This window comes from Harmonia axyridis, chromosome 1, assembly GCF_914767665.1.
Source record: "Harmonia axyridis chromosome 1, icHarAxyr1.1, whole genome shotgun sequence".
Classification (NCBI taxonomy): Eukaryota; Metazoa; Arthropoda; class Insecta; order Coleoptera; family Coccinellidae; genus Harmonia; species Harmonia axyridis.
The window spans coordinates 18,635,948-18,652,593 of NC_059501.1; the positions used below are offsets into that span (position 1 = coordinate 18,635,948).

Here is a 16,646-nt window from a genome sequence, read left to right on the forward strand (position 1 = left end):
TGGTTCACCATTGAATAATTTAGGCTCACGTAGAATTATAATAATTATGTAAGGGCTTCCCAGTTTAACGAATTTAAAAAAAGGTGGGTGAGTACTTTGGAGAAAAAATTGTTTCTCTTCGATTTCCGACCACGAAATGTATGTATTTCAGACCATCATTCAGCTTAGATATTCCAAGTTAGTATTTTGTTTTGATGGGCTTCTGGCAGTTTAGAAAATGTAAAAAAAAAACTCTGGTCCAGTACTAAACTTTTTTGTGCCTTTTAGTTTTGTCGAATCTGCTACCAATTTCAAGAAAAAGAATTCAAACAATTCAGCAGTAATCCTGAGGAATATCGAAATTATTACGAAGATCTAGTAAGTAAGCTGTGATGAATAAACTAATCATAAGTTTTGGTAGTTATCAACTCGATGTGTAGTAAAAATTAGAACGATTTGATGAACTGGTGTAAAAGAAAAGTAGGACTACAAGAAACACAAAGAAACCAAAGCTTTTGCGGGCCCATGTTCATTAAAATATTTTCCTTGAAATCATCTATAGAATCTCGTTTTCCTTTGTTCCTTCAACTTAAAAACATTCTTTATAGAGCAGTGTGGTATCCGCAATTGACGCATGAAATCAATGAACATTCAAAAAATTCTCGTCGGAGCTTTCCGAGTCTACCGAAGGTAGTAGAAACATTTTTAACGTGAAAAAATATTACTGACTACCACCAGTATAAAAGACTCAAATTGAAAGCAAGCAATTTTCCGAGATCAATCAAAACCAGTTATTCCTTTCAGACGTTCAAAAAACTTTTATTGTTTGATGGAAGCGTATTCTTGGTTGGAATATTGAATAAATAAGCGATGATAAATTTTTTAATACACTTCCTGAGTGTGAACACTCGTTTTAATGTACAATAAAAACCGTAGAATGCATTTATACCGGCAGTTCCAACCAAAATGGGTTATACATGAGCGATGTTCATGCTACGTTTCCATTATTCCCGGCATTTCATAAATATTTTTATTGCGAGTTTTAGTGCTTTTTCGGTTGACAAAAATGAGTTTCTTAAATGAATGTCTCTAGTTGTTTCGAACAAAGAGACCATCATTCACAGAAATGGCTTCTTTAAGCAGCCGTAACCGTTTTGACCTAATTCGACTATTTGAGAGTTAAGAGATGGAATAAAAATTTTTTGTAATAATCTGTGGAAGTGGTATTGGTTCAATTAAATGCATACATTTCAATCAAATGTGGAAAAGGTAATATATTTTTTATTCATTATTTTTATTTCGTTTAGTATTGTCTGATTTGTTCAGGAAGGAACCGCTAAAACACCGTTATATTTCTATCTGGCCTTTTTTTTAATAATATATACTAGCTGACAAAGAAACTGCAACACCCAGAAGAAGCTCTTTAAATTTTAATACTTTTTTGGTGAAACATAGATAGTATACCAAGAAGTTAATCATTGAAATTTGTGAAAAAAACGAAGAGTTAACAATTATTTCAATAAATTTGTACACTCCCCAGCACGTCTCGTCATTGATGCAATAAAATTGTCTATTTCTTCTTGATGATACTATCCCAAGCTACCTGTTCTTCATGTCTCAGAGCCGCCAAAGTCCGTGGGGGCTTGGGTAAATTTCTAAGCCTTCTTCCCATGATGTCCCAAACATGCTCTATGGACAAGATCGGAGGATCTGGGCGGCCATGACAAAATATTTACATGGGCCATTTCGAAAAAGTTAAAACTAACTCTGGCAATACGAGGTCGAGCATTATCTTGAACTATTGGATTCTCGACCCGGTTAAGGTAAGGGAGAACATATTTCTCCATTATTTCTTCAAGGTAACGCAGCGCAGTCATGTTACTTCGAATAAAGACTGAAGGTGACCTACTTGCATGTGCAATAACGCTCCATACCATAACACCTGCTGTCCGGTTATCATGACGTCGAACATCAAACTGAGGTTCACGTCTTTCTCCCCGACGTCGTCTAACCTTTATTCGGCCATCATTTGCACCAAAGGAGAATCGAGATTCATCAGAAAAGACGACCTGATGCCATTCAACATTTCAATGTTGACGTTCTCTGCACCACTGTAATCGTTTCCGGCGATGCTCAACCGTCAGAGGTAGATAAGGCTGCAGTCCAGAAGACCTTATCCGGCGGTGAACCGTTCGGACCTTATTCTCCTAACCACTCATCAACCAAATATCGAGTCGCAAATCGGTCTATAATAGCCCTAAGTATTATTAGACGTTGATCTTGAACTTCATTTGTGCCCCTTCGACGTCCGGTACTTACTCTTCTTCTTTTTTGAGCATTATCAAACCACGCTTGACAACATCTCATAACAGTAGTTGGATTTCTGTTCGTACGGTTAACGATTTCTCGAAATGACAATCCCGCCTCCCTTATACCAATAATTTGACCTCTTTCAAATTCACTTAGCTGGCGACAAATTCCGCGTACACGTGCTCTAGGAATTTTTACAACAACTAAACATCGAATTTGTGTCTTCTCGAACAGCTGGTTTGTTGAAAAATTTAAAAAACTTTCAAACGGCGACTACAATATTCAAGTACAAAAATTGTTTACTTGAAAAAACTTCTACGATTTTTTCTCCAAATTTAATCATTTACTCCTTGCTATACTATCTACGTTTTACCAACAAAAAAAAATTAAAATTTAAACAGCTGCTTCTAGGTGTTTCAGTTTCTTTGTCAGTTAGTGTATAATAGAATCAGATATAACTAGATGTAGATATTCGAGTAAATTAAGTCAATTCAATAAAACCCTCCTCAGATTATCAAACGAACTAATTGCACAAGGAATTAATGTATCAGAGATTGGGTTCGCACCTGAAAAATTATGGAAAATTCAATGAATTGCATGATCGACACAAAACACGATTTTTTATTGATGGGTTTTCATAGATATAGTACCGAAACATTTTTGGCCAGCTGGAGAACGCTTACGTCAATCACAAATTGATGATACTCCTGTCCACACCCCTTTTCTTCGATACGCAGTTCATGCAAACCTGAAACGATGATTTATCTGAACAGGGGCGCCACTGTAATTCATTCCTTTCATAATACAGTTCCTCCAGTGAATATTTTATGATAATTTCGAGAGAATGGCAGACCCGAAGTGCAGGAAGATTCGAGCATCTCCCTGCCATTATTCATCGAAAATTTATATATTTCAACCCCCCCCCTCACCCTTGTCGACATCTTCTCCACGATATTTTCAAAGGCGTTGAATCGTAAGGAATTCAACGGAAGACAATGATCTTATTACTTTCCAAATCGCAATTGGAATATAGGCTTTGTTAGTAATTGGTTTTGTGGAATGGTTCGAGGTTATTTGCCAGTGGAGGGTTTTCTTTGTGAGTTTATTGCTGGTATTTTCAATTATAATCCCTCAGAACAGTTCGAGAAAGAATTCAACATCTCCTGAAATTTTCATCGTTTGCGTCTGTGTTTTGTATTATGGAAACTTCCAATTCTGAAAACTTAATATCACAGTGAATTCGAATTCTATTTCTTGGAACTCAAGAGAGCGTTGGCTCTGCAGAAAATATAAATATAAATAGGTTTTACCGAGTCTCTTCTCTTTTGAAGCGATGTTCCAGAGACTACATAGCAAAAAAAATGAGGGGCTCTCACAGGAGAAGAGTTGGAATACTTTCTGGATGCCGGTTCAGATCAGTAATTTTGATCGAGGAAGGTCGTTTCATTAATGGTGGATGAGTTCTAAATTTTCAGAGTTAATTGGAATTATTTCAATGCACTGATGAATTGAAAAAGTAAAGGGTGTTTTTTTTTAGAGCTATAGAACTTTAAATTGCAATAAAACAAAGATGGATTATTGGATTGACATGAATTTCATTTATTCGCAAGATAATCTTGTGGCATTACATTTTAAATATGATTTCTGGCATATGACCGCCACGGCTAGCTCGGATGTAGTCCCATCTGGACGTCCAAATTTCGATGACTTTCCAACATTTTTGGCCGTATATCGGCAATAACACGGCGAATGTTGTCTTCCAAATGGTCAAGGGTTTGTGGCTTATCCGTATAGACCAATGACTTTACATAGCCCCACATAAAGTAGTCTAGCGGTGTTAAATCACAAGATCTTGGAGGCCAATTCACAGGTCCAAAACGTGAAATTATGCAGTCACCAAACGTGTTTTTCAATAAATCGATTGTGGCACGAGCTGTGTGACATGTTGCGCCGTCTTGTTGGAACCACAGCTCCTGGACATCATGGTTGTTCAATTCAGAAATGAAAAAGTTAGTAATCGTGGCTCTATACCGATCACCATTGACTGTAACGATCTGGCCATCATCGTTTTTGAAGAAGTACGGACCAATGATTCCACCAGCCCATAAAGCGCACCAAACAGTCAGTTTTTCGACATACACTTGAGGATTAGCTTCACTCCGAATGCGGCAGTTTTGTTTGTTGACGTAGCCATTCAACCAGAAGTGCGCTTCATCGCTAAACAAAATAAAATGGAAGTAGTACGCGATAGGTATTCCGCACTGAACTATTATTTTCGAAATGAAATTGCACTATTTGCGAGCGTTATTCAGGCGTGAGTCTATTCATGATAAATTGCCAAACCAAACTGAGAATAAATCACTTGACGGCTGTTGAATTGGTCGCCATCTTGAACAGTAATTTCAACTTAAAGTTATATACCTCGAAAAAAACACCCGTTAGATACATTTATTATCATAAACAAAAAGTCCTGTGGTCCCACAATCTTCATTTTTTGATTAGTATTTTCAAGACTTTAAATCAGTCTCATTCACAAGTCTTGTAGATATACAAGCTACAACTCTTAAAAACACAAATAAATCTATTATAGTGAATAGTTTTTCATCATCTTATCACGCAATCACATTTATTATCCTTGTTGCTATGGTTTGCATAATTTCATTTTTTTTTAATTTCGATATACAGGATGTTGTTTCAAAAATATACTCATTTCATAATGTTTAATTGATCCGGATCTGGATTCTTCTTGTAATCATTAAATGATTCGCTTAAGCTTCAAATGAGAAAGATCTGTGACAAATATGAAGAAAATATACTGGGTGGTTTGCTTGTTATGACCTCGGAAAGAAATGAGCAAAACTCATGAATCCGCCCTGTATCTCGGTAACCAATAAATGGGGTATATCTCGAACCATCTCGGTGTCCTCTATTCCCTGTGAAAGTTTTTCTATTCACCAATTAAACACCTCTATATTCATTATATGGAAGTGAGGTGATAATCATGGTGAAAAATTCCTTCTCTTAAGGTTCTAAGAGTATTTGGTAATTCCTCAAATACCCATAAAGTAATCCTTTGGAAAATTTTCAGCGGTTTGTCCTCAGGGATCTTTAGTGAGAAAAACCGAACGAACAGCAGGAGATGTGCAAGATCCGGAGATCGTGATGAGATGCTGTCGCGGCAATTAAAATCGAAAAGTTTTTGCCTGCCTAAAACTTTTCAAGAGGCGCCTAGAACATTCATGAAGAGGGAGGAAACTTTCAGCATGGTCACTTTGTGGAACATAAGATGGAACGAAGTTGGATACTGGAAAATTCAGATGGTAGACTTTGAATACTCCGGTATATTGTGGAAGTTCTCATAAAGGTTCAGAGCTGATGTCGTTCGATGGAAGTTTTCGTTCTAGGAGTTCAGTTTCTTAACTGTCTTAGGTGACAGCCTATCAATAGTTTAGTCAAGAAATTTTCGAAGAGTCTATTAGTATGATGAAGACCATAAAATATGTCTTCTACGATAAAAACTCTACGTTGTTTAAGAATCTAGAGTTGAGTCTAGATCGAGATAATGAAGGATAAGTGATGCTACATTTGTTGTTGTTGTTTGAGCAATTGATAAAAACCAGTTTCGTGTATTGATGAAACACTGTTTTTTTGTTGGGTAAAAGAATACTGTATAGGCAAGGCAATGATAACTGGTATTTAAATCCTGTTTCATCGACAACAACGGTTAAAAGGTGGTATCTTGACTTTAAATGTGATCAAACAAGAATTTTTTGCGTCGATATGTATTATTATTACTTGAACTGGGATCGTTGTGGCTCAGTAAGCCTTCCAGAAACTGTGACAATGCGATATATAACGGTGGTTGAAATATGGATTAATCACAACACTTCTTAGTACAAGAGAGTGTCAGCTGACTGGAAGGTAGTCGTTGAAAGTCGACCAAAGAAAGTGACCAAAATCTCAAAAATCAGCACCTAAGGTTATGGAATCAATATTTTCGGACACGCATGGTATATTGTTCATCGACCGTGAACAGTCAATATTCTATAACGTTATTGAATTAATTAAGTGCAAAATTGAAAGAAAAAAGCACTCAATTCTACCAAGGGATTTATTAGATGAACTATCAGAGCTAAACAGAGTTATGACTAATTTGAATATTTTATTGGCAACATGAGAAAATTGGTCGTCGCATGCGCCATTTTGCGACATATTTCGCGATAATATTTTGAGCTCATTCTGTAGAAAATCTCAACGAAATTAAGTAGAGAGCATTCAAACATCACGAAAACTTTTGTTTCGAGGACTTGGCAGCATTCTAATATTTCAATTATTTTCACAAATTATCATACATAGGCCATTGGTTTATTTATGAAACAGAAACTTTTGATGGTTTTTATAGTTTGATAAGAAATGTTTACACTATATTATATATTTTTGGGAAGGAAAAAAATGATATCGGCTCTCATAGAAATTTTTATGCTTTTCATTTGGAAACCACACAAATTTGTATTATAACTACGAAACTAATTAAAAAAACAAATGATTCTACTGGAAAAAGTGCCTGTAAAATGTTTTTGTTCATATTCAAAGCACCAGTAATGGAGAAGTGGGAACTTTTTATTTCACGCCATTTTTCAATTTTCTCTCATAGCTTGATAACCGTTGAAAGTATGAGGTTGTGGTTTTCACCAAATCAATTCTCTCAAAAATCGAGCCCGGAAATTTTCAGTTCATTTTTTCCCTACTCAAAGGAAATCTGAGATCCCCTCACTGGAGAACGAATTTGGGACACTCGATACATTTATTTTCATGTCAATTTATTTTTTATGATCATTCATTTATTATCTTGACTAATGTCAGTGAGTTGTGATATTTTCTGGGTATTTTTGTAACTGAGATTCATCGACACATGCTCAATTGTTTCAAATTAACAATTTGTATTGCTCTTTCTTGAAAACTATATATATTTTTTCATTTATTATTTTAGATATTCATATTCCCTTGTTTCATTCAAATTGTTTTATGTTTATTTTATTGGTTAAAATTTGATATTTTCATATTAATACCTACAATTTCATCGGTCAAGTTATTATTTCATTTATAATTTTGTGATATCACCTATATCGTCATTGTTTTCTATATATACTGATGACCTCCATTTCGAAATTCATAAAAAAAAAAAGAATTCTTAACTGAATTACGAAACGCTATGTAAATTCTTATCATTCCGAAACACATTTCAACACACCGAAAAATCCCTCACACTGTTTCTATTTTCGTAACAATGGATGTAGAAGCGATAACTTCCGAATGAAGGTAAGAGTATAATGTATTGGAACATTCTGCATAAAATGGCCTCTTTTCGGAATTACATTCATGAACTCGTATTGAATCAATAACCGGGAGCCTGCTTCAAAGGCTTGCCTCAAATAATTGTTTATGGAACAGATCCAATCTAAAAAGCCTTCTAGCTAGATTAGGTTCCCTCCTCACTGAGGACGCAAATCTCGGTTATGAGCTCGGTTCAGACCAAGTTATGACCGCTTTGGGTATTTTGAAAGAGATTTATTCAACCGGTTGAAAAACACGCGTGAGTGATGCTCAAGGGTTATTAAATATTACGTAATGCAGAAAAGACAGGGCTATTTCAATTACATTAGAAAAATTTTACCTATGAATCATTTATGTAATTCACATTAAACTTAAAATAAAAGGTAGCTTCCATCATTCTATCTGTCTTGGTGCTAAAATTGTATACTTGGTTCTCTGATGGAAGTCCGTCAAGTATGGACGAAAAATAGAAACATGTGGTATCTTTATGACGTATTTTCAAGATTTCTATGGAGTTACGGCCGAATAATTGAATTTTTAATACCACTTTGCCTTACTCATTATAGAATATTTCAAAAATAATCACTTCGCTAAATTTTTTCTTCAAAGTTTTATAAACCCCATATATCTAGTTAATACTGAGATTCATCGACACATATGCTTCATTGTTTGAAATTAATAATTTGTATTGCTCTTTCTCAAAAGACTATATATTATATATCTAGTTGAAGTTGGAGAAATTAAAGGAATCTTATTTTTTACGGAAGTACCTTATTGCTTGAGATATATTTAATGAAAAAATATTCGGTTCCATAAAATTTTTGTTAGTTATACCCACTTTTTTTCAAAGAAACATAATTTCATTTTTCGGTTTCAACGTGAAATCCTACTTCATATCATACCAACCTTCAATTCGAAAATATTGACAGTTCTCGAGACATTAGTATATTTTTTGTATAATATTCTTAACTCGACTTATCATTACAGAGTTGCGGTGAGTTCTGATGGAATTCATTTCAGGTCAAATTTTATATAACTATCTGTTTAGGCTCATTTTTACAGCAATAGTAACTATCAAGTTCATATGGTGATAGTTCCTGCGATAGTTACTATCACGATATCATTATCGTGAGTACTATCATTGTCAAAATGAACCTTTACTCTTTATTTATTACGTTTTATCGGAAATGACCTGTGATATAGAGGGAATCAACAAACTTCTGATGAGAATGACCAAAAGATTTATTTATGTTGCATAGTTTTCTTCGAATAAGCATTTTTCATGAAGCTGTATCAAGAAATATCAGGGTATTTCGCCTTATGGTGATTGAATCTGTAGAACTTTCGTTATTTTTATGCAAGATGTTCAATTTAAAGTGAGAAAAATTATCCAAATCTTCAATTACAAAATTTGGTAATAAGTTTTTTGACTTGGGGATTTATATAGGTGCATTATTTTTCATTCTTCAAGTGAAAATTGACCAGATTGAGACATGCACAGAAAAAAAATTGATACTCTGTGTGAAAAATATTATATTGTTTTGTGCCAGTGCTATAAGGATAACTATTTTATACTACAGAAATTGAACACCTAGTCACTGTTGCAGAATCATGTAGATTTACGACGAATGGTTCAAAGAATAATTTCATTGCAATAGATGTGTATTAATATGTTTCTGATCGAAAATTATTATGTTATTTTTTCAAAATAAAATTGCAATAATGTAACTTTTTTACTCGAGTCCTTCACCTCCAGATGAATCTTTTTCTAGAATTTCATAACTTACGTCCAATAAAAACATTATTTCCAAACCAGTAACTAGATCTCAACTTAAATGTAACAGAAGATAAAGATCTTAATCTCCAAAATGAACAATATTGTTTAGAAGTTTCGAAACAAAAAACACACAGGATGAATACAAGAATGGATGAGATTCACCTGTAGGAATATTAATGTCTTCACTATATCCAAAATTAAAAATACTATAAAGCAAGAATCTATAATTAATTTATGAAATAATGGTTCTTTATATCATAACGAAATTTAATGAATATCCTCAATTCTTTCTCCATTATCTTAACCCAATTCAAAATCAAGTTGTGAAAACTTCACACAAATAACAAAGAGTTATTATTGTAAACAGTCAAACAGTAAACCATTCACGTCTCCTGAGCTTGGCCTATGATTACGAACTAAACTTTTCCATGAAAAACCCTTCCAATATTCAGAAAATGAGCGAAACGCGATACTCACGAGTCAATTTCACAGGATTTGTTTTTCCCGAGAGAAAATTTTCCCCTTTTGTATGGCACGAAGTTTCGGCTTGTTGAAGCATAAAGAATGAACGACTGTTCAGGCTACTTCTCATAACGGGTACTGTTCTTTAAGGGTCCTCCATTCCTATTTCTCTTTTCTGTGATAGTTTGGTGCAAAATTGTTTGTAGATTTGTTTTTCTTCTGTTATTTCGCGTCGATAGCACACTCCACTGTGTGTTTTGTCGATAGAAAATTTTACGGGTGCTTGAAAGATGAAGCTATAAGAATGAGTTTGATTTCACTGTGAACTATTTCGATAGCAAAAAAATGTGTCTATTTGCAGAAATTGTATTGACCAATTATAGGAGTGTTAGATTAGACTAAGCGTATCACTTTCGAAGGTTACCATGTCGCAGAATAAAGTCTATTTTCAAGAAAAAATGTGCTTACTGATGAAATGCACTGTTTATAATCTGTAATTTGCAATATTTTTGGATTCAATACTTTCCAAAGTCAAAAACTGAAAATTTCAGGGGGGTTATATTGTTCTCCCAAATGATTTCAAAGTTTATTTATTATTTATGTATAAAAATCAAAATGAATCCTTTCGAGCACGTACCTATTTATTATTTGTCCAAGGTTTTCCTTCTCCTGGAGAAAGTGTTCAATGACAATGTGTTGAAGGTATCAGTTCAAACTACATTTTCATCTTTTTGAAATTATAGATGAGGCATGAATCGAGCGACTGATTGTAAATTGATAATATGTAGAATTCTTAGGAATTTTGAGGAAATTATTTCTTTGTACTTACCAATTATATATAGACTTCCTGACACGGTGAGAGTGTAGAAATTTGGAGCATCAGATGAAACTTCACACTTGTATTTTCCGGTAACTTCAGGCTGTACATGTCTGAGAACAACCTCGTTTGCGTTCGACTTGCTCAACTGTAAAATGAATGAAAAATTTTTCGATTCAATATGACAGCTCATACTGATACTCATACATGTATAATGTCAAAAATATTATGGAATATTGTTAAAAATGAGTATTCTCATATATTTGTCGAAATTCGACATGAGCAAACTTTTATTATTAGATGTATATTTTGAATATTTTTAGTAATGCACAATTGAGTGCACAATTATTTTTAAGAACCACGGAACATATCTCTATATTAATTTAGAACCTGAATTTCTCAGCTGATTCCAATGAAATTTGTTATAGAGTATCCTATTTTATTGTAGATAGAAATATCGAAAAAATCTTGAAATTCATGAAATAATTTAGCGTTCCATAACTACACCTATAAATTTAAATGGGTTAAACAAGGTATCTAAATTTTTTACCAGATTTTTCTATTTCAAAATAGACCTCTCTCGGAATTTATTGAATTATTGTAAACTTCACACTATGTCTTATGACTTCAGACAGAAAAATCAATATTTCATATTGTTTTCAATCTGTTTTAAAGTTTTTTAGATGAGCAAATGTTCAAAAAAGTAGGACTACTCACATCTACATCGATGCCAGGCAGTGGGAATACTTGAGTATTCGGTAACTCCTTAGGGATGAATCTGAAGAACTCTTTGGTTCCTTTGTACCATTTGACTGTATATAAAGGCTCGCCCTCCAAATCATAGCGACATTGAAGTGACACTGTGTCCATAATCCTTGCAGCTTGGGGAATTGTGACCCTCACGTCTTTGAGAGCATGTGTAAAACCTGAAATAAAAGGACACGCTCAATATAATGAAGCTCAAAATTTTTCATAAAATCAAAGTACTCAGTTAATTGAAATATAGGTTAATTACTAATAGAAAAAGGCGAAAGGACTGACGTGAAGTCAGCTTAGCAAAATGGAATGGATTTCATTAGTAATCAAAGAACTGAACACCAGCATTTCTTGGCAGCTCTCAAATCACCCTGAAAATTTCTACTTCTAGACTTTTCTGCTGTAGAGTTTAGGTGTTCATGGCCGAATGAACAAAATTGGAGAAAATAGAAATCTTTAATCAGCTCTAAGCATTAAGATTATGAGTACCTACTCATAACAATAAATGTTATTTATATCATAACCAAAAATTTCAAAAATGAAAGTATTGAATCGAAATATTATCAAAATAAACTTTAAATTCATAATTTTCAGATCAAAAAGTCTCCTTCTCTGTATAGTTTTCATTTCGATGGAAAAGAAACAACTGTTTTTTGAATTCCATATAATTTGTTCCTCTTCCATTTGGAAGTTGTCTCTACCATTTGGTAGAGGCAACTTGTTGAAGTACTTCATGCAGGAGTAATTAGATCTTCTTGCAGTTGATGGGAGACGATGTTTTGGATATGCTATTTCCAAAGTTCTAGTATCTTCACAGAAATTATGTTTGTTGAGATGGAAACAAAAAAGATATCCTTGAATGTGGATATATCATAATTCATAATACCGAATATTAGTCTGAAAGTCTGACTTCATGTTCAGCATTAGCCCCAAGATTCTTTTTGTGAAACTAAGACATAACAATTTTTTTTTGAAGAAGAAAAAAATAAGATGCCGTAACGAACTTTTGATTCAAAAACTCCATGATATAGGTAAAGTTCTCATTGAGAAACAAACCCTTGAAAGTGATTCGCATACCTCGTCAATAGTCTTCGTCCAGTTCAATGATTCATCCAGAAAAACACCAATGAACTTAATGAATGAGCTAAGTTCTATTTGAGTGCCTTCAATCACACTTCGAAATTTTCGCATATTGATACCACTCAACGAACTGCGACTAATTAATTGACTCATATGCTCATTACAGATAGGTTAACCTTCTTATCGCCTGTGACTACCAGTATAACTTTCACGAAATCAATATTCACAAATTTTGTCAGGAATCTCATAAAATATAGAACGAATGAACTACAATCATGCTCGTAGTATCCAAGTGCCTTTCAATGCTTGGCCTGCGTATCATTTTCGAAAAAAGTTCAGTTCAAATAGAAGTGAGTACCTACCAGACAAGGTTTCAGACCAAATCACCAAAAAGTCCCGATTTTTACAAATCATTATTTCTCAGTTTCCTCCCTTTCTAAAGACAGATCAAAATATGTACGAACACATACTACACGAAATTCCCCCTCCCAGTTTTCCATTCCATCCGAATCAATTCCATCGACTTGTTCGGGGAATAAACCACCTCGTACCAGCGTAACTTGTCGTCGCCGATACGTTCACATCAAAGCGTCGAACCGACGAAAAAATACATCAAACTCTCGACAACGTTCGATCGAATCCAATCCCCAGAACTTCAGCATCCTGCAATCGCGAGATTACAATGCTTTATGGAAACTTCATAGAGCGGGGAACTTCTTGGAGAGATTGATCCGAACTGGCAGAGTTAAGTCCCAGCCTCGTCATTCTCGCCTAAGAGTGGTGCACTGTGACTTGGGGAAAACGGGCTTCCTGTATCGCTCAAAGCAAACTGTTGAGTCGTGATTTGTTTGCGATATTGTGAAGGTATGCTGTGGGAAACTATCGATAGAGGTTCAGGGTGAATTTCTGAGTGTTTGTAAAACAGAAATTCATCTGAGATAATACGTTTGAAGTCGGTTATTTTCACCTCTAGTTAACCAGCTTGAACTGACAGCGTGAAGTTAGCTGGCAGTTGGATACTGGCGTAAATTCAACGATCAGTCGGGCAGGTGGCAGTTAGTTTGTCGTGTCAGTGAAATCTATTGAAATTGAGATTAAAAGAAAGGACATACTGTAATAGTTCTGGATGTTGTTTGGGAAACAAATGCAATTCTATAAAAGTTTAAAAGACATACTCTATAGGTATTGATATTCGATGGGTTGTGAAGGCCAAGCATGTTTTCTCAACTTATAACATACAAGTTTATAAAAATTCAAAATTCAGTTTATGTGTGAACTGTTGTTTCAGTAATTTATTTTTATAGTTTGATTTCGACGAAACACATAGCGAAGAAGTGATTCGAATGAATGATGAAAAGAATATTTACATTTTGACAGAAAAAACCACCATATGATTTTGAAGATTTTTTCAATGAGAAGTTTCATTCTGAATAGTCCGCTTCCTAGGAGCAGCCACATTTGAAGCTTTTTTTTTTGAAGCTGCCATCTTTGATATCTAACAAGCGGAACTCTCATACAACGCATTGGAATTGTTGTGGTGAGAATTTTGCAATCACGGGTAAGTAAGTGATGAGAAGATTAAAAATCGTGTCCGCTGCGCAAGAACAAAAGCCTGTTCTGTTGACCAAAACCCAGTTTTGTCGATCTTCGTCGATCTTTGAATTTGGCCTTTCACAAACAGCATTGCAACGCATTTTGCATGAGAACCAAGGCTAGTAAAGGTCAAAAACTCAAGCTGGTCGGTCACCAGCAACGAAAAAATTGCAATTTTTTACAAAAAGTTTCTTGGCCGTAATATTTTTCAAAAAGGTGGTCATACTTGGCCACCGAGATCTTGTGAATCGAAACCTTTAGACTTTTGTTCTGTTAAGGCCACGTGAATTATATGATCTATGGAAATATTCTATAATCGATTCAAGTTTTTGAAAAGGGAATTCTGGAAATACAGCTGCAAATGAGCGAATTGGTGGAAAATTCCATGATAAGGATAAATTGCTAAAAACATAGCCATAGCGGCCATTTGTCTGATAGTCTTACTTTTTTCAGGGCATATCTTCCCTTTTCCAATGAAATGAACATTCATTAATTTCTCTTGATATATTGTTTTCTTCTTGATCAAAATGAAACCGCCTTATTGGATATCCCTTAACAACCATGTCAAAAATATATTCGTTGATCAAATCATGGTTTTTCACAAAACTTTGTTGGAAGTTCACCTAATATCGATATTTCCTCTTCATATTTTCTCATTTAACAGAATACATGTAGGATCCGGTTTATTGTTCCCTGTAAATAATTGAGATGGTCAACCGGATGCGTGGAGCCCTATTAGTCTCTTCAAGTGCCAAGGGCATGACAAATTCAATGAATTTACAGGGAACGAATGGTTATTGTACATAATGCACAAAGGATGTGATTCTTCGGGGTGTCGAAGAATGTGTCAGAGATTTATTGGGGGGTCGATAAGGTTCGAAGACAATACGGTCGTGCCATATGTTTTTCTCAGGTTCTAGTCCTTCTAGAATATTCGCGAAGATCTTTGGGGGCGGTACGGCAAAATATTTCATTGGTACTTTCCCCTAAGGGTGTGGTCAAACCGTGAGAGGTCTATATTCGAGGGAGGGTAGTCCCAATGGACAGAGAGGACAGTTAAAATTAAGCCGAAGACGGGAACAGTGAAGATTAAAACCAAAGACGTGTACAGACGGTACAGTTCAACTCAAACCAAAGACGAGACAAGTTCGGTCGGTCAACTTAAGACGTACGACGTAAAGACGGTTCGCGGACTAGATTAAGACGAGTCGCGAACAAGTTAAAGACGAGACGACCGAAATCGTGAAGTACGACGAAGACGTTTCGAGTAATCAATTAAACGTGTTAAAGACGAAATTCAGTACCGTAGTGGGAAACTTGTAATTAAGACGTAATTAAGATCTTCCCAATACCGAGTTTGTACTGTATAATTGTGGCTTTGTAAATAGATGTGAATAATTCAAAAGAGTTTAATTATTACAAATCCAACAAAGTCACGGAGAAAAAGACGAAAGGCCAGGTAATCGAATCATACCTCTAGACGATCGATTAACCAAGCCTACATTTATACAGAAAAAAAGTGTTGAATCAAACATCTCCAGTAACAACTTATCGCCAAGTTATTGTCATTGATTGAGTTTAGTTTGTATCATACTCAAAATTGCTAATATAAAAAGTTGAACTGTTCTCAGCTTTGATTGGCCAGACCAATTTCCCACAAAACTACATTGTATCTGCTTCATGCTGAAACAAACACTAATTACTTCATACTCTGTCATTCCCCCACAAACGACGTGAGTTTTGTGGTGTACCTTCTGCAGATATTTGAACTTCCTGAATGAGGGGATAAAATTACTCCCCCAACTTTACACTAACTACCTTGAGTGTAATATTGTCGGGAAATAACATTGTCTTCAAGTTATGCAACTCAAATCTTACACGCTACGAGTTTGCCAGGTTTTCAACTCCTGTCTGAGAGATATTTTCGTCTAATAAACAGCGTTGGTAAATTGTTACATATCTGGAAATTTAGAAATTTTGATGGAAAATGGATCTTATAGCGGAAATTGGATAGTTCGACGGTTATTCTTGAATGATTACACAGTGGTTTTTGGGTCAACCGTCTTAATTTACTATAAAAACCACCTCTGATTCAAACAATCCTTATCTCTTAATAGAAACCTATAATGACAGTTTCAACACAATGTCGTCAGTTATTTTTTCCTCAATTTTCTTCAGGAGATGAAAAGGATGTGATAGTTTTTTATGTAGCAACTAAAATATAGATATTAACGCATGAAGTTCGTAGGCCGAGTCTTTTAATAAAACAAGTGCGTTAATAATGTAGTATCCTACCAGTTACGTACAAAATTTCATCAATTAGTGAAAACGTTATTATTATTTGAAGGGTTACTCGAGTAAAATCGATAGATTCAAACATTCGATAAGTACGAAATTCGTAAGTTCAGCGAAAGGTTCAGTTTGTGCTTCATAGGGAATAGGTGAAATTTTCAATACATTTCTTTTGACGACACTCGTCAAAGTTTAATCTGAAAATTGCATATTTGGAAATGAATTCAAATGATGATCTACCATCTT

General features: G+C 34.7%; 1 protein-coding gene across 1 annotated transcript in view; it reads right to left on the reverse strand.

The window, feature by feature from the left end:
* Positions 1–16,646, reverse strand: part of LOC123688709 — a 175,649-nt gene that overhangs the window by 65,335 nt on the left and 93,668 nt on the right. The window contains exons 2-3 of the mRNA XM_045627340.1: positions 11,397–11,605; positions 10,692–10,827 (exon numbers count right to left, since the gene is read on the reverse strand). Coding sequence (XP_045483296.1) covers positions 10,692–10,827; positions 11,397–11,605 — 345 coding nt within the window. The remainder of the gene's footprint in view (positions 1–10,691; positions 10,828–11,396; positions 11,606–16,646) is intronic.